Below are 21773 nucleotides of genomic sequence, written 5' to 3' on the forward strand. Positions count from 1 at the left end.
CATGTCTCTCTGACCCTTTGCAGAGAGTGGCTTCACTTGGCCTGTTTCTGACAAGCAGCATCCATTTTGTTTCCAAGCTGGGGACCCCACTGCTCTTTGTAGGGTTCTCCCATAGTGGCAGAACCTCCTGGCCACATATGCCACTGTTTACCTAGCAGTTATCAGGTTCAATTTAAGGTACATGTTATCACATAGGAAGCACTGTGTGGCACTCATATCTACAGATGTACTTCCTTTCTGTGCTCTGACACTACAGCTTCACTCATTTGAATGAAGTCTTCTGAATGTGCCGCCCTACAAATGAGAACAATAGCTGCCTGTATATGTGCATTCTCTATTGCAGTCCCTCCTTGTGGGATGGTCTGGCAGAAGAAGCAAGGAAGACATTCTGTAAATGGGCAAACTAGATGAATGTGGACTGGACTCTAGGATAGTTAGGTGGATAGGGAACTGGTTAGAGAACCACACTCAAAGAGTAATTGTCAGTGGCATTTTACAGGGCTTAGTTCTGGGCCTGGTACTTTTCATTATTTTTAACAATGATCTGGACGAGGGTGTGGAGGGGCTACTCATTAAATTTGCAGATGACACCGAATTGGGAGGAGCATCAAACACACCAGAAGATATAGAATTCAACAAAATCTGAACATGTGGGGAAAATGGGTGGCTGTGAACAAGATTGAATTTAACAACAAATTCTACATCTGGGTAACAAAAATGAGGAATACATACTGGATAGGGGATACTCTTCTGGGTAGCAGTGTGTGTAAAAAAGATCTTGGTGTACAGGTGGATTGTAAGTTAAATATGAGCAACCAATGTGTTGCAGTGACAAAAAAGACTGATGAGATCTTGGGGTGTATCAGCAGAGGCATAACATTCAAATCACAAGATGTCATAGCCTCATTGTACACTGCATTGGTCAGGCTGCACCTAGTGTATTGTGTGAAGTTCTGGAGGCCTCACTTCAAAAAGGATATGAAGTTCTGAATATGCTTTAACCATTTAGTTCCAGAATACTATGTTTGTTAACAGCAATGTCAATTAAATAGCAGTATTTAAGAAGATCATTAGGGATCTCAGAAAATATTTAAGAGCAGTTTGTTTGTGACTTTGTGCTTTATTTGAATGAATATACGGTATGAAGTGGAGTACATTTATAGGCAAAGAATTTAAATTTTGCACTCCTGCTTTTCTATACTGCTGTACTACAAACACTAGGAGGCTGGCATGGAAACACTTTCTCTTCCAGATGCCAGGCATATTACTGGATGACCTTCTTAGTTTCCTGGAGAGTTCATCTGTTTACACTAGTTACAATTCCAAAGCAAGTAGTTTCTGAATTGAATAGCAGTCAATTTGTTTTCAGGTGCCACTCCATTTGAAATTGCAATTAGGATAATAAGATCAGCTCTCCAGTGTAGGAAATCGGGAAGGTCATGCTACAAGATTGCTGGCATCCTGGGTGGGGGGAACTGTATGAGCATGAAGGAACTGCTACTGCAGATCAAGGGAATGCCACCTAAATGAAGTAATTATGAAAACTTCAAAGTTCATGAATATGCATGAGATATTCACCAACACTAGATGTTAATTTCACTTGAGAAAATAACTCTGACATTCCACATCTCAGCAGGGGAGAGCTGAGCAGTATCCTTTACTGAACAGTGACTCTAAAAAGTATACAAAGTTATGTTATTCATTGTACTGTGTGACTGGTCATAGAGAAATCTGGTGTATAGAACAGGGGTGTCAAACACATGGCCTGCAGGTCGGATGCGGCCCACCCAAGGCTTTGATCAGGCCCCCAGGGCCCTTTTCTCCCCCCTCCTCCCCTTCCTTTCCTTACCCTTTGAAGCTCCCAGGCTCTTACAGCTCCCAGGCTCTTTGAAGTTTGCAGATGGAACTCTTTCAAGTTTGCCGGCTAAGCTCTTTGAAGCACCCTTTGAAGCTTGCAGGCCGAGTCCCAGGCTCTTCCTGCCTTTCTTTGCTGGCTGCTGCAAGGAAAACCTGGGATGGATTTTAGGATCCATTCCACATTTTCCTTGCAGCTTTGTCTGTACTCTGCAATGGTTTCAAATGGAGTGGAGATGGTTACATTTTCAGCTTTTCTGTAGCTAGCTGAAACTCATGCTTCCTGGAGTTGTGTCCTTGCAAACAAGGGTTGATGCTTTCAGCCAGTTTATCTCTCCTGACTGGACCTAATCTAGTGAGTACTCTAATGTGGGAATCCACAGCCAAAAGGGGGATATTATACCAGAAAGGCTTTGCCAATCTGAGTAGACTGGTGGCAAGACATTTGCAATGCCATTTCATAGTTTCCACAGAGTCAGAGCCTTGTGCTTTTTCTTGATGTTTTATTTTAAAAATTGCATTGCCAAATTCCACTAGTCCCCCATCTTTCCAACTTTAACTATTGGAAGAGTATTTGTTATTGTTTAAATTTTATTATTGGAAGTTTTAAGCATGTTTGTATTTTAAGTTTAAAAATACGTTTAATTGGGTTTGTCTGTGTCCATTATAAAGGTTATATCTCCACTACCTGGCATTATATTTTATGACACTCATGGCCCAGCCCCACAAAGTCCCATTTGTGTCAGATCCGGCCCTCCTAACAAATGAGTTCCAATAGTTGGAAAGATGGGGGACTAGTGAAATTTGGCCTTTCACCAATCAAGAGATAGCTAGGACTCTTACTTTGGCTGATCTCACAAATTCCCTCTTGGCTGTGGTGACTGATACAGATGGAAATAACTTTTATGAATAACCACCTTGTATCATGGACTTCAGATCCATATCACACATGCTAAACATCTCTTCCTTCTGTACCACTGAAACCCATTACAAATAGAAATGACAATTAAATCCAGATTTGTCCTGTTTAGAGCAAAGTGACTTTAGAACCTATTCTGAAACTCGCCCAATTTTGGTAGATATCAGGTCTGAAATAAAAATCACAAGCAGGTATGGCCTGGATACAAATACAATGCACAAATTCACAAATACAAGGGTGCAGTATAATGTTAACAATGCTTTTGACTCCATGTCATACTGAATATACTTCTAGGAATTCAGGCTAGGTATAGCACTGTTTTGTATAATAGCAGGACAACAAGAGCTTTTGTTGCACGTGCCTAGAAGACATTCTGGACTCCATTTTTTTAGTGTACTTTGAATAATGGCATTTGGGATTTCCCAAGGTTAGTATGGAATTTTGAGTGGATCAGGAACTGCCTCTTCCAGAATTCACCAACATGTTCCAGAGTAGGAGTAGTTCTTTATGTCTTTGAGTACAACAGGAAGACAATTGTTTCGCCTCTGTGCAAAGCCCAAGAAGATTCTGCATCCAGAATGCTCTCCTGTGGCACTTCATAGATAATCATGGCAGTAGAGAATACAGATATCTATGGAACACCCAGATGCAGTCTTAAACAAATGACTTTTACATAACTTATTGGTTTCTGCCCAGGGAGTTGTATCAACTCTCACTGCATGTGCTCCATCCTCTTGGGTAGATCTGATTCAATGAAATGACAAGAGAGAATGCCTGATGGAGCTGAACTGATTGCAGAGATCAGTCTCAGTGTACATTAACAAATCCATCAGCTGATCATTGGCCAAACCACCATCCACGTCAATGATTGTAGTCCTCAGATAACTTGGAAATCCATCTTCTTTCCAAGAACAAACCAACCTACCTGGTCTGTAACATGGTAGAGACATACAGAAAGCAATTGTTTAACAATCACTGCACAGTTGTTGTTGCTTTCCTCTTTCAAAAAGTATTCTTTGCAATTCAATTTAAATGGGAAACAAAATCGTTGTATTTTAAAAATCTCATAAATGTGTTTCAAAAATTATCCTCTTCAAACTAGCTGCTTCTCCGCACATGCACATAAAAATAGAAAAAAATCACCCTATAAAACCTAGCTGCTGCTCAAGAAATCACCAAGCATTTGAAAATATTAGCTTGCCTTCCTTAATGAAGGGGGTGGGAATCTATCTCTCCTTATTCTGAGAGAAATACAGCATTGCTTTTAATTTTTAAAAAAAACTTCACATGCACAGACACACACACAAAGTTGTTGTGTGCCTGTTTGTCCGGTGAGTTTTGAATTATGCAATAAAGAAGCACTAGTGGTTGAAAGGGCTGAAAGATAAAATAACAAAAAGGCAGCTAGGTGACTTGCATCTGATGGCATCTTCCCTGTGATTATATTTTTTTTTACTCAGTCATTAGCATATTGAAAGAGATAATTGAACCATTGAGTTGGGAGGTCCAGGTCCGCATATAAAATGCTAAATGTTTGCAAATTGTGTGATTAGTAATGCTTCCCTTTGTAATTTTCTTGGGAGCAGTTTAGCCAAATATAACAAGGAAGACAGCTGGCTGTAGCTTTTAGCAAAGTAGAAAAGATCAGCAAGATAAAGGTAGATAACAATTACATTTTTTTTCATAGATGGGAGTGGTGCATTTCTGTTTTTTAAATTACTTTTAATCATAATCCTAATTAATTCCTCTTTCTAGTTCTTTTTGATGTAATACACAGGAATTCGCTGTTTCTCATCTGACAGTGAATTATTTGCAGTATAATGCAAATAAGGTTTAGGTGACCTATCCACATGTATCATTTATAAGTCTCTAGGAAGAGAACATCAGTTTGCTAATGATGGTCCCATAAGTTAGATATCCTCTGGAGACCTAAATCCAGTCTATTGCCCTTTTACCACACTAATTCCATGTTTTGCATTGATGGAAACATGAGTAAATGAAAGACTTGGTATAGATTTCTATGCAGATGTTAATAATTTCCTTGTATATCTTCTTTGGAATGACCTTTGGAACTAAAAGAATCAGTAAAGAATAAAAGAACTTGAAATTTTTGGAGAAACTTTCAGTAGATTCATTGTATGAGAAGAATGGGATCCATGAAGAAGCGATGGGATCCATGATGGGAAGTTAATGGTATCCATTTTGGGAAGCAGTACTTCTTGTTATAAATCAGTATCTTCAGTCACTAAGAAAAATGTAAATTATCAAATTTGAAAAAAAAAAACTTGATTCTGTCCTGTATCTGCACATAGTCATTCAGTTATTGCTAATTCATAAATGATAAAATCCAGATAATTTTAATGTCCCTCCACTGCCTCTTTCCTTGCAAAACACCCATTTTACACCAACTTGCCATCATAAATATACAGTATAACTATTAAAAACCACAGTAACCATCAGGCCTCTGATTCAGCAGGAGCTCACAGGAGCACAGCTCCTGAATCTTTCTGAGGGTTCCCCCTCCTCCTTCCCACCTTGCCCATTGAATAGTAGGCGCAGCTTCATAGCAATCCCTGGATGAGCTCCAACACCTATTTTTCTACAAAACGACCTCTGGTAACCAAAATACATACATCTAAACTAAAAGAAATGTTACTAATAGGGGCAGTGTTGGGGGTTTTGCTGCCCTAGACAGCCCGCATGGCTGCACCCCCCATGGGGGGGGGGTCTGAGCAAGGCTGCATGGCCCCTTTCATCCTCCCGGCTGTCAGGTGGGGGAAAGCAGCCACAGGGCTGCTGTGCCTTGCTCTGAGGCTGTCTCTCCTTGCAGGAGAGGCACTTCAGAGCGATGCTGTGCCACCTCCTTCTTCTGTCTGGCTGCCCGGCAGGGGAAAGGGGCCACGGGGGTGCTGTGCCTTGCTCTGAGGCTGTCTCCCTTTGCAGGGGAGGCAGCTTCAGAGCAAGGCCACTCTTCTCCAAGCCTGACTAGGAAGCCAGGCTCAGAGGAGAGCACAAACTGGCACACAGTTCTGCTGCTCTCAGCTTCCGGGGTCTGTGACCAGAGAAGTTGAGAGCAGCGGAGCAGTGGGAGAGGGTGCCTGAAGGCGCCCTGTAGGCGAGGTGGCACCTGAAATGGCCGCCTACTTTGCTGACTCTCACCCGCCAGCCATGGTTACTAATCCACTTATATCAGTAGAAATTAATTAGGCCAACATAAAATGTATCCATCTCACAGGTGACTTATGGTGACACCATGGGGTTTTCAAGGCAAGAGACATTCAGAAGTAGTTTGGGTCTGAATCACAACCTTGGACTTCCTTGGTGGTGACTCATTCAAATACTAACCAGGGTCAATCCTGCTTAGTTTCCAAGATGTGACAAGATTGTGCTAGGCTGGCCCATCCAAATTAGGGAACAATGTACTGAAATTTTAAAAGACTTCTGTTTTGTTCTTACTTGGAAGGGATCACAAATTCAGGACTGTTTGGAGTTCTATAACAACCAATTGTTCCAGTACTATGCCCAAAAATAGTAAGAAGAGACTGATTAATATTTCTCTGTGGTTTAACTTTCAGATTGTTTTCTTTAACAGACATCTGTAATGATGCTTTCATATCTGAAGGAAATTATCTATGTTAAAGGATTGACAGCAGTGGATGTCCAAGTCTCCTCCATAATGTATAGTACCTTATTTATTTAGTTCCATTTATATCTCGCCCTCCCCACCGAAGCGGGCTCAGTGCGGCTTACATATTCATGCATATGCGTGGCTATAACATATAATAAATAAGATAACAACCATAAAACAATTTAAAACCATAAGACATAAACATTTACATTTCTACATTTCAGTGCTATGATCTTACAATCAGATTTATGTTTTCTATAAGCGAGTCTTAGATGGTCCTTTCCGCTGCTGCTATAGAGCAGCTTGCAAGAGGTGAGCCGGATGTTTCCTGAGATCTGTAGTGACCAGCAATCTAGTTTGCAAATACCTGGTGGAAGAGTGCCATCTTACAGGCTCTGCGGAACTGTATGAGCTCTCACAGGGCCCTAACTTCTTCTGGCAACTCATTCCACCAGTGTGGGGCCACCACATAGAAGGCCCTGGCTCTAGTAGTCATGAGCCTGGCCTCCTGAGAGCCGGGGATTGAGAGGAGATTTTGTGACCCCGACCAAAGTACACTGCAGGGAACATGTGGGGAAAGGCGGACCCTAAGGTATGCAGGTCCCTGGCCATATAGGGCCTTAAAGGTAAGAACCAGCACCTTGAAATGAATCTGGTATGCAATAGGCAACCAGTGCAGTGCCTTCAGCCCAGGTTGAATATGCTCAAGTAAGGGAAGGCCCAATAGCAACTTGTTCTGCACTAGTTGAAGCTTCCAGGTCCGAGACAAGGACTGCCCTATGTAGAGGGCATTGCAGTAATCCAATCTTGAGGTAACCGTTCGGCATGTACAAAAAAAAAAAATTTGGTAGTACACAGATTCGGAAATATACCGGGGGGGGGGGGATACGGAATCCCGTATATTTCTGAATTCCATAGTCGGAATAGCCGCATATACGGTAGATGCGCAGCTATTTCCGAATATACAGCCCCATTATATCCAATGGGCCACTGATATCAATGGCAAATTGGGTATATTTGAAGCCGCCTGGAGGGGAGGGGGTTTGAGGGAGAGCCCCCAAATTTGCAGGAGACCTGCAGGGGACTCTCCCCTACAAACCCCCCAAGTCCCAAAAAGATTGGACCAGGGGGTCCAATTTCTGGGGCACCCAAAGCCAAACCTAACTTCACACCAGAGAATCTCTATAGGACCCAAATGCACTATGTACATCTATCTACTCTATGAACCCTGCCACACAAAACACAATCTGCTCAAGGTCTGCAGAGCTTGGCTGCAGCAAACCCAGATGCCAGCTCTCCAGCCCTGCCCCAAAGAATTCGGGGAGAGCTGGCCAAGCACAACAAGCATGCTGGCTCTGGGTCTCTCACCCAGGTGCCAGCTTCCCTGCCACAGAACACAATCTACAGATGCCAGCTCTCCAGCCCTGCCCCAAAGAACGTGGGGAGAGCTGGCCAAGCACAACAAGCATGCTGGTTCTGGGTCTCTCACCCAGGTGCCAGCTTCCCTGCCACAGAACACGCAATCTACAGATGCCAGCTCTCCAGCCCTGCCCCAAACAACATGGGGAGAGCTGGCCAAGCACAACAAGCCTGCTGGTTCTGAGTCTCTCACCCAGGTGCCAGCTAACTTGCCACAGAACACGCAATCTACAGATGCCAGCTCTCCAGCCGTGCCCCAAACAACATGGGGAGAGCTGGCCAAGCACAACAAGCCTGCTGGTTCTGGGTCTCTCACCCAGGTGCCAGCTTCCCCCCCCCCCATTAAAACCAGAACCAGGAAAAAGGACAACAGGAGAAGGCCAAGAAACTCAACTGTTTAAAAAGTGGCCTTTTAAACAATGAAAATTAGGCCAAACAGCCCTCTCACCCAAGAACCAGAACCAGAAGAGAAAGGAACAACAGCAGCACAACACAGCAGCAACAAATCAAACACAGAATCATTTTAAAACAGTAAAAAAACTTCACTTTTAACAATACAGGAACTTTACCAACCCCTCCCCCCCAAAAAAAATTTTTTTCACCCTAGCCCCAAGAAATCCAAGCCACCCAAATCAGGAAAAGTAAAAGGACACTGCACTTTTAAAAGTCCTCTCACTAAAGTAAGATAAGGGCAAACAGGCAAAAAAAAACCCCACCCCAGGCCCCCTCCCTCAGCAGAACCCCCTAACCCTAACCCCAAATAAGCTACCCACCACCCAAATCTGGATAAGTAAAGGGACTCTGAGTCTTAAAAAGTCCTTTTACCAACTAAAATAAAAACAAGAACCCCAAGACTGTCTTACCTTAGACATCTTCTCTACTCCAGGCAAGTCTGGTAAGGCTGAGAGAGAGCAGCAGCAGCAGCTGAGGCCAAGGGCCGGCACAGCACAATTTCTCTCTCTCACCAACACACACCAACACAGCAGCAATGGAGGAGTCCAGCCAGGCAGACTCCTTAAAAAGGTTCTCTGGCCCTACAGAGAGCAGTTTCAAAAAATAGGACTGCTCTGTGATTGGCCAGACAACAGTGCTTACTTGGATACCCAAGTAAGCAAAAGATCAAAAGAACAACAATGTTGCTGATGGCTGGGGGATCAGCTACACAACAGCCCTGCAAAGCAGACATTTGCAATGCATTTTGCAAATACATGCTTTGGATTGGCTGCTGGGGCTCCTCTTCCCCCTCCTCCCACTCCCTGATCCCAGGGAGGCTATGGGAGAGGCGGGAAAAGGCTACCAAAGGCGGGAAAGGAGGCAATCAGCTCCTCAAATGTAGCCAGAAGGTCACGGCAGAATGACAAGACCTTATTTGCGAAAAAACTCGCAAAAGCCTCACAGCCTATATCCAGTTCCCTAGTATTTAATTTACCCTGTGGTAGGGTAGTTAGTGACCGAATTGATCTAAACAATTGCACTGGGTGTGAGCTTGCAGATGCAATTGTGGCCATAAGATAAATTCTCTTAGCAGCTTTGACTGTCATCTCATAGGTTCTCATAAACAACCTATAGGATGTTCTTGTCACTTCTTCGTGGGCACGCCGCCACTGCCTCTCTAACCGTCTCAGCCTCTGTTTGATCAGCCGTAGCTCCAGGGTATACCACGGTGCCAGCTTTGAGCAGGGGTGGAGAGGGCACCCGGGAGCGATCTCAATCAATGGCCACAGAGAGCCTGTTATGCCAGGTCTCCACAAGCTCATCTAGAGAATTGCCAGGGGGCCAGGGATCTCGCAGAGCCATCTGAAGCCACATAGGGTCCATCTGGATTTGCGAGTGAGCTAAAATATGCTCACCACCCAAACAAGGTTGGAGTGGAACATTCACATGGGCCTTCAAGGCATAGTGGTCCGACCATGGCACTGCATCAGCAGTAATACAGTCCACTATCACTCCTGCTGCAAAGACCAAATCTAGCACGTGCCCAGCCTGGTGTGTGGGGGTTGTTACATATTAGGAGAGTCCCAGTGCCACCATGGATGACACCAGGTCCGTCGCCTGAGTGGAGCATGCGTCATCGGCATGAGCATTGAAGTCACCCAAGGTTCGAATGCCGAGCCTGCTACAGCCTCCAGAAGGGACGGTAGAGTGCTGGTCGGTGCGTTGGGTGCTCGGTACACCAGCCAGACAGCCAAACTCTCTCCCACATCACACACCATGAGGACACATTCAATGCCAGTGATCTTTGGGGACGGAAGTGCCCGGAAGGAATAAGCCTCCTGAATGAATACCGCTACCCCTCCCCCCCTCCCACTAGTCCCTGATTGGTGGAGGACCGAGAAACCAGGTGTAGTTAGCTGGGAGAGAGCAACTGTCTCCCCATCTTGAACCCAGGTCTCAGTCATGCAAGCCAGGTCCATAATCTGCTCTAGCAGAAAGTCCTGAAGGACAGAAGTATTATTGATGAACCTGGCATTACACAGCACCAATGATGGAGGCAGTTGTTTCTACTTGGCCCTACTGTCTGCAACCATTGGGATGGGATGCAGGCTGGAAGGGGGGCGAGCATTCTGTTATCTCAGACTCCTTCCTTTAAATCTATGCCTGTTACCACTGCTGTACTTTCCTCTCCCCAGGAACACTGGGATTCCCAGTCTGTTCATCATCTCTTCTGATGGTCTCTGCAAGCGCCTCAGACTCAGACCAAACAGGGTGTGGTAATAGCAGGAAATACAGAAAGTACAGAGACGCTGATTATATTAGCTTCAATTGATATGCCTGCTGTGGCCATTCCTTTTAAAAGTGTGTTCTGATTATGATAATTTATGCCCTTATAACTTGCACACCAGATTCATCTAATGTACACTATATGGGGCTGCCTTAGCAAAATGTCATGCAACTTCAGTTCCAAATGTAGGAGCCAGGCTATCAGGGAGGTGATAAGGGATCACATAGCACCCTGTGCTAAAAGATCTACACTGGCTGCCATCTGTTTGCAGGCACTATTCAAAGTACTGGTTCTTAGGCGCTAGATGATTTGGGACTAAAATGCCTGAAGGATTAGGGCTGCCAAGCTCTCACCAGGAGTGGATTTCCCCCCAGTTTTGAGGCCTCCAACCTGCCAGCATGAAGTGGGCCACCAAGGGGATCCCTGCCCTGAAAGAGTTCCATCATCGCACTACATGCCCAGCATGATGACATCACCTGGAAGTGATGTCATCATGCTGGGCATGTTGTGCCAGGGACACTCTAGTATTCGGGTACCATGGAGTTTTACCACGTATACTAGAGTGTCCCTGGCATGATGTGCCCAGCTCAAGGGCAGCACTTCTAGGTAAGACTTGGCAACCCTATGAAGGATTGCCTTCTTCAGTCTAGTCCAGCCCACAATTTATTATCTTCCTCACAAGCCCTGTTTCTGCTGCACCCCTGCCTGCAAAGACAAGGAATTTGACAACCAAAGACAGAACTTCTTCAGTGATTCAATCGTGCCTTTGGAATGCGCTTCTGCTTGAGGGTCACCTGTTTCCTACCTTGCTCTCTTACACATGCTAGGCCAGGGACGTCAAACTCATTTGTTATGAGAGACAGATCTGACATAAATGAGACCTTGTCGGGCCGGGCCATGTCAGGCCAGGACATCTGTATATCTATTTAAGATTCAGTAGCAAAGATACAAACTTTATAAAGGACATAGACAAACACAATTAAATTTTTTTTTTAAAAAAAAAAACATAAAACATTAGCACTCATTGGTCTTAAAGGTGCTTTCTTTGTATCTCTCCCACAGGATCCAGAGAACTGGGCAAAGAAAGCTCTGGCTCTTTCCTTCCTTTCCCAGGGAACCAGGATGGGGGAGCCTCTGCCAATAGAATGAAGAAAGGCTTGGCTCAATAGCTCTGCTGTGCAATTGAGAGAGACTGGAAAAACGAGCTCTGCCTTCCCCTCTTTCTCCCCAAGGGAGGAGCCTCAGCCAATGGAGAAAATAGAGTTTTTGCTCTGTAACTCCTGTGTGATTGAGCAAGCCTTACAAAGCAAGCAGTTATACAGAAGGAAGCAAGAGAGAGGAAGAAGGAAGCAAATGACAGCCAGTTGCTCGAGGGCCTGATTGGAGCCCTCTGGGGGCCTGATTCGGCCCCTGGGCTGCATGTTTGACACCCCTGTGTTAGGCAAAAAAAAAAAAAAGTCTTTTTCACCCAGGCACTTAAAGCAAAGGGCTGATCTTTTAAAATCATTTCTCCAATCAGCTTCTACCCTGGGAATTATTTTATGAGCTTTCATGCTGTTTTTCTGTTTTGGCTAGGCTTTAATGCCGTGTTTTTAGTAGCTTGTTCATTTAAATTATGTTATCTGGACCATTAGCATAACCATAAGATGGGCTCTATGATCTGCTTGCAACTGTAGGCTCGAGACTGGCACAAGCACCATGTAAAAACTACAACTACCTTACCATGAGTTTATATGTAGCATCTAACTTATAAAAGCCACAGTACATCCATGACTGTAATACAATATCATGTGCTCTCCCTGCAGTTATGCCTTAACGATTGGGATAGTAGTCCTATGACTGCGGGAAGTTTTGATCAGAATGCTACTCTAGGTATTGGATTAAAACCAACAGCTATTAAGGGTCACATCTTGGGAACAAGGCTTATTTACATTTGGTAGGAACATGCAATATATGTAGAGTTCATTTGTTAACTACCTGTTAAGACCTGGCTATTTTACATATTTGGGTAATGTACTTGCAAAAGTACTTCTTATACCATATAAAGTTGATAGAACATCAAGGAACACAGTGGTCCTTGCCCCCCCAGGCGGAATAACGAGGCAGACACCAAGTTGGGTTAAAGGGCCACTTTATTAACTTAACGGCAAGGGCAGAACATGGGGACAGGTCAAGCCAGGGGTCAACCCGACCACCTCCTTGACCTGAAACTGGGCGAGCCCCCTAAGCCCCGGGTGTGAGCCAACCCAATGGCTCAGACCCAGCCGGCCCGGCAACTTGATCACCGCTCACCTGAGCTCCGCCATCCCCACAGACAGCAGCCTGGGATGCGGACGCTCACCACGTGCCGGGATCCTACAGACTCCCTGGAGCCAACCTTGGGCCGTACAGTTTGCGGTTCCCCAGGACAGTCATGCACCAAATGGCGCGATGCTACGGGAGCTCACCAATCCCCAAAACATAATGCCAACCACAAACTGCCAGTGACCGACCTATATAACGGCACCACCATTCCAATTGCCAGCACCAAACCTCAGCAGTACAGGGTAGGCAAAAACACCCCCGAACAAGGCCAATCATCCGAGGGCGAAAAATTCCTATCCGGCCCCTGTAAACAGGCGACCAGCCTCTGCTTGTACTGCTTGAAGGGCGGGCGGGCAGGCCGAGAGCGATTTTCAACTGCGTGCTAGGGGGCGGGGGCAGCCTCTTAAGGCTGCCCCTCACCCCCTCCCTCCAGGGATAACCCATTGCCTCTAATCCGCGCGGGGAGGCAATGGGCCGCCTCCAGCCTCAGCAGTCAATGGACTGCTTGGCTGGAAAGGGGCCGAATTGCCCCCCCAGGCGGAATAACGAGGCAGACACCAAGTTGGGTTAAAGGGCCACTTTATTAACTTAACGGCAAGGGTAGAACATGGGGACAGGTCAAGCCAGCGGTCAACCCGGCCACCTCCTTGACCTGAAACTGGGCGAGCCCCCTAAGCCCCGGGTGTGAGCCAACCCAACGGCTCAGACCCGGCCGGCCCGGCAACTTGATCACCGCTCACCTGAGCTCCGCCATCCCCACAGACAGCAGCCTGGGATGCGGATGCTCACCACGTGCCGGGATCCTACAGACTCCCTGGAGCCAACCTTGGGCCGTACAGCTTGCGGTTCCCCAGGACAGTCATGCACCAAATGGCGCAATGCTACGGGAGCTCACCAATCCCCAAAACATAATGCCAACCACAAACTGCCAAGGACAGCGCCAAGCCTCTGCTTAGGCCGCTGTACCCCCAAACTATAAAACCCGAACCAGCCCTTGCCGCAAGTCGGTTAAGAACAACTCATTGCCCTTTTCTGACAAATGTACCCCGTCTTCCCGGTATAATTCTGGCATACTAGATTGAATCAAAGGATGGGGCACGTAATCCCCAAGCCCACCATACAGGGCCTTACGCAAGGCCTGGTTGGCCTTTATTCTAGCGCGCTCCAAACCTTCAGGGTCCCATGCCGTCCACCAAACACGGCGCGGCAACATGGCCGACCACAAGATAAGGACGCCCGGCCACCGTTCTTTGAATCGAAAGAGCCTTGCCCTTGATCAGACCCAAGTCGTTCTCTCCCAGATGAATTACAAGAATCTGCGGAGGAGGGCCAACCAGCTCCCTGAACAACAGAGGCAGGAGCCCAGGCCACCTCAATCCACGGCGGCCTTGCCAGGTGATTACCGCTCTGTCGCTCAGGCCCAGTTGTGAACCGATCGGCATCCGACAGGCCTGGTGTGCCGCCCAAAAGACAATGCTGTGGCCGCATATAAGGATCCTCCTCCTCTCATCGCCAGCCACAGCCCCTAGAAGAGAAAACTATTAGAACTGGAAACGAGTAATAACACATAACAACAGCAAAGGTTCCCTGAGACTAAGGGAGTAGACAAAACCAGCCTTATGACCTCAAAGGCCTAATATAAGCTCGATAGGCCCCTGACTTCCATCGCCCGACTCGACGAATATCATCTCTCCCATATCCCAGCGCTGCGGCTGTAGAAGCCGCACCGATTCTGAAGGAATGGGTACCAAATTTTTGACTACCAAGGCCCAAATGTTGCAAGGTGCGGCTGGTGATGGCCCAAAATTGGTACTTTGTCAAGGGAGCCTCATCAGCATGGCGGAAAAGAGGGCCGTCAGATGCGCCGCGCCATTCAATGTAATGTTTAATTGCCGTGACTGGGCATAACTCACATTCAGCGCAAGTTCCAATCTTAACAGTGCAGCCATGCTGCTTCTGATCCGTCTTTGAACGGCGGACTCTAAACTCCACCTGGTCGCTGAATAAAGTAACATCCCTAAATTGCAGGGCCCTTGCGGAAACATCATTGCGGGAGAGTGTAACCAGCTCGGATACTCTAAAGGCCCCAAAAAAGGCCGTCAATGAGGCACCGTGGAAGAGTGCCTCCTCATAAGCTGACCCACAAACAAGGGCCCAGGAAGCACGAAGCCCCCGCAGGATAGATGGCGAAATAGGCTGCCTACCGTCGACCCTAGGGCCAGCTTCACGAGACCATCCCTCAAGCATTTTTTGAATGCGAAAATCCTTAGTGGCATCGCAGTGCCCCCTGGCCTTACTCATAAAAGCCAGGGCCGCCATCTGGCCTCTAATAGACTTAACTGACAAACCCCACTGTTTCTGATGCACACAGAATTGCAACAACTGTTCAACAGGAACGGGCCACACATCCGGCAATCCTGCCCCCTTTCTAAATGACAAAAACTGGCTAGCCGCCCGGTCATACGACCTTTTAGTGCTGGGCGCTATGGCCAGGTGTATCGCCCGGCTCACTTCTTCCCTCCAATCTGCCATAACTCCGCCGGGATGCGCTCGGGCAACAGGTCGGCCTCCGGGGCTAATTGACAGAAATGGTCCATCTGTTGGCGAGACAGAGCGTCCGCCACCCCGTTACAAATGCCAGGAACGTGCTTAGCCAAAAACAATATGTTCAGTTTCAAACAATGTAAAGTAAACGCCCTAACAAGCCGCATAACTGCAGGAGACTTAGAGGTTAACTTATTGACGACATGGACGACGGCCATGTTGTCGCACCAGAAGTGAACCGAGCAATTGGCGAGGGCTTCGCCCCAAAGAAACACGGCGACGACAATCAGAAAGAACTCCAGGAACGTTAAGTTCCGACACAACTCGGTGCCCAACCAATCCTGCGGCCATTGCTCGGCACACCAGTGCCCCCTAAAGTAAACCCCAAAACCAATAGAACCAGCGGCATCAGAAACTATCTGCAACTCGGCTTCAAGCTGCATATCCCTGCGCCAGAAGGAAATGCCGTTGAAATCCTGCAAAAAAGTTTCCCAGACCTGAAGGTCCTCCCGCATCTCCATAGTGACATGGGTAAAATGATGCGGCAAGCGCAGGTTGACCATACCGTCACAGAATTGCCGCAAAAAGGCCCTGCCCAGGGCTACAACCTTACAAGCAAAATTCAAGTGGCCCACGAGCTGCTGTAGCTCCAATAAGGTGACCTTGCGCTTAACCAAAACTGCTCGGATCCGGGCTAAAAGGCTCACTCGCTTGTCTTCAGGCAGCCTAGAAAACTGGCAAACCGTATCAAGCTCGATGCCCAAAAAAGTAAGAACCGTGGCTGCCCTCGGTCTTTTCAGGAGCCAACGGTACCCCTAATTCCTTAGCCAAATCCACAAAAGCCGTTAACAAGAACAAGCACTGCCCAGAACCCACGGGGCCTACAAAGAGAAAATCGTCCAAATAATGAACGGTGTCCTGGATTCCCGTCCTGAACCGTAAGGCCCATTCCAAAAAAGAATTAAAACGCTCAAACGCAGAACAGGAAACTGAACACCCCATAGGAAGAGCCCTATCAACATAGTAACTTTCTTCAAACGCGAAACCTAGTAATTCGAAGTCACTGGGGTGTACTGGGAGGAGGCGAAAGGCTGATTTTATATCGCACTTTGCCAACTCAGCACCAAACCCACACCGCCGAACAATCTGGACCGCTCGGTCAAAAGAAGTATATTTTACCAAACACAGCTCAGATGGGATGGCATCATTTACAGATCGACCCCTGGGGTGAGAAAGATGGTGAATCAACCGGTATTCACCTGCTACTTTCTTAGGTACCACTCCCAGGGGGGACACCCGCAAGTTCGGCAGGGGAGGAGACTTAAATGGGCCTAACACACGGCCTTCCGCACATTCTTTACTAATCTTTTGCCTAACAATGCTTTCCAAACCCTTAACTGAACGCAAATTGGAGGAGAAGAATGGAGTACGAGGGCCCTCATATGGGATTCTAAATCCAACTGAGAACCCCTCTGCCAGGTAACGTGCATCATCCCTACGAGGGTAAAATTCCAACCACTGCCTAAGAACCCTCAGACGAATGGGGCTGGGGCCCTTTTGGAGGGTGTTGCCCGGTCCCACCGCCTGTCCGCTTATTAGGCCACCTCTGTTTTGATCTGGTGCATGCCGTGAAGGCGTGAGGGCCTGCACAAATCGGGCACTCATGTTTATATTTACAGGCCTTCCTGGAGCAAGAACCTTGGGAGGTGAACTCCCAGCAAAGCAGGCGTGGCTGAACCGACTGCCCCACGGCTGCGCTGGCGCCATAGAAGGTTGTTCCTGCTGTCTTTTGCACCAAATGACCGCTGTCGGATCGCTTCCCAACATTTGGTTTTGCGGGCGCCATGAGCTGCAGCCAAAGCTGCTGGTTAATTTGATTCCACTGAAGGAAAGGATTAACTGCCGCACGCATGCGGAACTGCTCATCATACTGGAGCCACGCCCCACCAGCAAAGTCATTATATGCCCGATATATAATATCGCAGTACTGGAACAACGGGGCTGCTCTCCACGGCTGGGCCCTAGCAATAACGCCCGCATAAATAAGAAAACCGGGCAGCCAATTCGCCCACGTTCTGTCGACTTTACGACGCTTGAGCTTCTCTTTATCTTTCTCGTCAAGCTCGTCCTTTGATTTTTTTCTCCAGTTCTCTATATAACAGGCTGAATACATCTACGTATTCACCTTTCAGGATTTTTTCTCTGGTCGCAGTGGTGAGATGGTCACCCAGAGGCATGGCAGGGTCCCCAAAGGGCACAGCATGGAAGTCCAAAGAACCGTAAGGAACAGGTGGGTGAGGTGGGAACCCCCAGATTGTACCATGTTGCCCAGACCACGGTAGAGACGTGGACGAGGCTTGCTGCCATCCCCATGGTGGCACACACACTGCCGGCCCCTGGCCGCCTGACCCAAGACTGCCACCATAACCATCGCTCCCCGGCGCTGTCCCCCATGGAAAACCAGAACTATCAGGCGTGGGGACTGCAGTAGAAGTACACGCCTGTGGCAGTGAACTGGGACCCACCGGCCGCCCCACAAGTGGCACCGCCCCCAAATAATTGGCCCCGACACCTTGGGCTCCTCCCATTGGCCTAGAAACTGAAGCTACATTGGGCCCCCATGGGCCCCATGGCCATACCATTCCCTGCTGTGGAACAGGAAACTTACCTTCCCCCACAGGCGGCACCACCACCACCGCGTCGGGCTCCTCACTCTGCTCCTCTTCCTGCGGCACTCCATCCTTGGACGCACCACCGCTTCCTTCCGCTCCCTGTAACACAGAAAGGCGAGCCAGCACCTCCTTCTGGAAGGAGATGGTGGCCACTCTACCTGATCCTAACAGACCTGTGGCCCTCCTAGAAGGGCCCGCCAAGCCCCTCGCCTCCTCCAAAGCTGCCAGTTGAGCCATAATGGCCTGCCGTGTCTGAGCTTCATCCCCCTCATCCTGCGGGGGAGCTTCTGGGGTTGGTCTCTTGGCAGGTCGCTTGGCAGGCTGTTTTCCTTTTTTATTGCCCTGTCCCTTCTTAGGACCCTTTTTTTTTATACTACAACCTGCACCAGCCCACACTGGCTGAATAGCACAGGGGTGTCTAAGGGAGGGGGGGGTTGGCCTGCACCACAGCCCAACCTGCAGCTGCTTCCAAGGGCGCCCTGAGCCAGGCCCAAAATCCGGGCCTATGTGCACCAACCACTTGGACCCAACCACCGGCCCCAACCACCGGCTCGACCCCTATCAGGCCTACTAAAGGCCTTCAAAAACAAAATTGGTGGTGGGGGGTGGATAGGCTGTCAATCACAAGCCCCTTAAGGTGCCGCGCTGCGCCCTTGACGCTACCGCGCCTCCTCCAACCGCTCCTACAACCCTCCAAAGGGGCCTGTCGGCCCTCTCTAACAAGCTGACCCCCGCAGCCCTAATCAGCGGGGAGGGGGGGTGGAGAGCTTGTGGAAACGAACCACCTCCCCGACGCTGCAGCCGCAAAATACCGCCGGCTGGCCCCTTAAGCAGGCCTGCACAGGCCTCTAACGAAGGGAGGAAAGGAGGGCTGAGCCCGAAGAAAAGGCCCCCGCCAGGGGCTCGCACCCGGCAGAAGCTACCGCCGCCGCAACCTGCCGCGTCAGTCCGCGACGCCCGCCACCATCCAGCTGTCCGCCGAGACACACCAACGCCACTACTCTCAGGCGTGAGAAGCACGCCGACGATGCTTCGCTCCCGACGGCCCACAGTCAGCTGGTAGGTGACTGAACCGTCCGAGAGCGATTTTCAACTGCGTGGTAGGGGGCGGGGGCAGCCTCTTAAGGCCCCTCGCCCCCTCCCTCCAGGGATAACCCGCGCGGGGAGGCAATGGGCGGCCCCCAGCCTCTAATCCGCGCGGGGAGGCAATGGGCGGCCCTCAGCCTCAGCAGTCAATGGACTGCTCGGCTGGGAAGGGGCCGAATTCTGTGCTTATGTATTAATGTACATGGATTTGAAACTGTAGTACAGTGATTAGAGGGTTAGATGAGGAGTAGGGAGACCCAAGTTAAAATTCCCACATCATTGGGTAACCTTGGGCTAGTCACTCTCTCAGGCTAACCTGACTCATAAGGTTATTTTGAGGGTAATAGGGAAGAACCATCTATGCTGCCCATAATTCCTTGGAGGAAGTACAAGATAAAAATGGATGGACGAACAAAGTATGGTATGTGCCCAGTGCTTGTGGTGGAACCTTTTTTCATCAGCACTCTGTCCTTATAAGAGGTGATCTTCCTTGATATTCCTGCTGCACGTGTTTAGGTGCCTTTTGTGTAGGCATCTGGAATTGTGGCAGCCTAGTATGGGGTGGAGGGAATGATGCTAAGTTGTACTTCAGAATCTATCCTTCCAGGCACTTGCATGTTTCAGCATTGTTCCCCAAATCACCCGTGCATGTGGCAGAAAAGCTGCTTTCAGTTGAAGCTGTAAAAATATAACATTTTCAGTGATGACCAGGAAGCTGCAGTTGCAGGTGGAGTAGCGACTTAAACATATTACTATATGCATCTCCTCCCCTCCTCTGTGTTGTGCATGGAGAGGATCATGACAGCTCTGGAGTCCTGATAATCCCCTCCCATGTGTTAGAGATGCAGACAGCCTCCCCACGGCTGCCAGAAGAAGAGCTGTGACTCACCACAATCACTGCAACTTGATGAGAGCCCCTCTGGGATTCCACAAATGGGATCCTAGTAATAAGGCTTTTTAATGCAACTGTACATTTTCTCTTGCACATTTTACATCCATTTCATTTGGACCCACAAATTCCCAGTGGATTGTGTCCTCCTTAAGAGCATCAGTTAATAGCACCAGTACTGCAATGTACATGTATGAGGAGTCTCTTACTCCTGAACTGTATATTGCAGTGCTGACAGGAGGAAGAATATCTTTTAAAGGAAGGCTTTTGTTGGAATTTTGACAGCACACCACTGCTCATGGTAACAAGCTGGTTGAATTAATGGGATACGTTTGTACAGTTTCTTCATTGCCAAAGCAATTGTCATGCAATACCATTTCCAGGTCTCATTACAATCATTGGGAGTGCTAGAGAAGAAGAGGTAGCAGCAGACTATTTAGAATTTTAATACCGAATCCATTCAGTGACACAGTGAGTGACAGGAAAAGGAAACAACACAAAGTAATCCCATCTTCAGTCATTACAAAGAATGAGCAGAGGTAAATCCAGTGCTGTCTCTTAAGACCTGATCCTTCTATGCCTTTGCCTTTTAGTACAAAAGCTGACGAGAAAACAAACTCTGGTTAGCAGCCCTGACTGAGAGTCCACTTCAAAGCAATATTACTGCTGGAATTGACTAGGAAAATAATACAGATAGAAGAACCATAAAAGAGAGAAACTCTGATTTCAGCACAGGAATTTTCCAGCTTGTTCAGCTGCAGATGTAGTGTACTAGAAGTCCAAAGAACAATGCTAATTAGTATTCCATTAAAAAGGAAGAAATCTTGCTGAGACCTGGAGTTGCATCTCGACAGTCAAAGTGAAACATGGCTCACTAATGTATCCTTAATTCTTTTTATTTTGCAGAGACAGCAAGTTGACCATGTTGCTCCGGGAGTCCCTTGGGAACATGAACTGCCGTACCACTATGATAGCTCACATTTCGGCAGCTGCGGGGAACTATGCTGAAACACTTTCCACAATCCAGATTGCATCCCGAGTCTTAAGAATGAAGAAAAAGAAAACTAAGGTAAGGGAAGGAAAAAAACCTCTTGTCTTGCAAGAGGTGAATAGCCAGAGAGCTTAGCCAAGCAGGGGAGAGAGCAGCATCAATATTCATAATTTCTGAGTGAGTGGCAGTTCACCTGAGAGTATAGGGGAAAGCCTGTGTTTAATGTTTGAATGAATGATTTAGTGTGTATGTCACTCACAGATGCAGCAGAGAGTTCAAACTCTCCTGTAGTGACTTTCTTAGGATATCTCTTCAATTGAAATTAAATGTAATTTATTATCATTCACACTGGTGACCTGAGGATTATTCAATTCCCCAGTCTTTCCCTCCTAATTCTTTCAGCTAGCTCAAACTTCTTCTGTTAACACTAGGTCGAGACAGTGCTTAATCTCCTGTTCATTAACTCAGACAACACATTTGAAGCCAATCTGATCTATCACCTTGGAAATGAAAATGAAAGTTGAGACCCTGAGTATTTTACTCTGAACTGGTGTTATTTTTTAAAAAATAAATATATATTTCTGAGAAAAAAGGAGATACCCAAGTAGTCCTGTGGATAGCCTTTACTGAACCTGCTTCTCAGTGCTGTGATTAATTTGAAAGCTTAAGCATTCTGACAGAACAAATATTTGGTATTGCAATTTGGGTTGGGTTCTATGGATACCAGCAATGCTTACCAACAGCA

At 47.5% G+C, this 21773-nt stretch overlaps 1 protein-coding gene across 1 annotated transcript in view; it reads left to right on the forward strand.

Annotated features, from left to right (window-relative positions):
- The window catches only part of KIF26B (kinesin family member 26B), a 763222-nt gene that overhangs the window by 692396 nt on the left and 49053 nt on the right, over positions 1 to 21773 (forward strand). The window contains exon 11 of the mRNA XM_060243792.1: positions 20944 to 21106. Within this exon, the coding sequence (XP_060099775.1) occupies positions 20944 to 21106 (163 nt within the window). The remainder of the gene's footprint in view (positions 1 to 20943; positions 21107 to 21773) is intronic.

The sequence above is a fragment of the Heteronotia binoei genome, chromosome 1 (assembly GCF_032191835.1).
Source record: "Heteronotia binoei isolate CCM8104 ecotype False Entrance Well chromosome 1, APGP_CSIRO_Hbin_v1, whole genome shotgun sequence".
Lineage (NCBI taxonomy): Eukaryota > Metazoa > Chordata > Lepidosauria > Squamata > Gekkonidae > Heteronotia > Heteronotia binoei.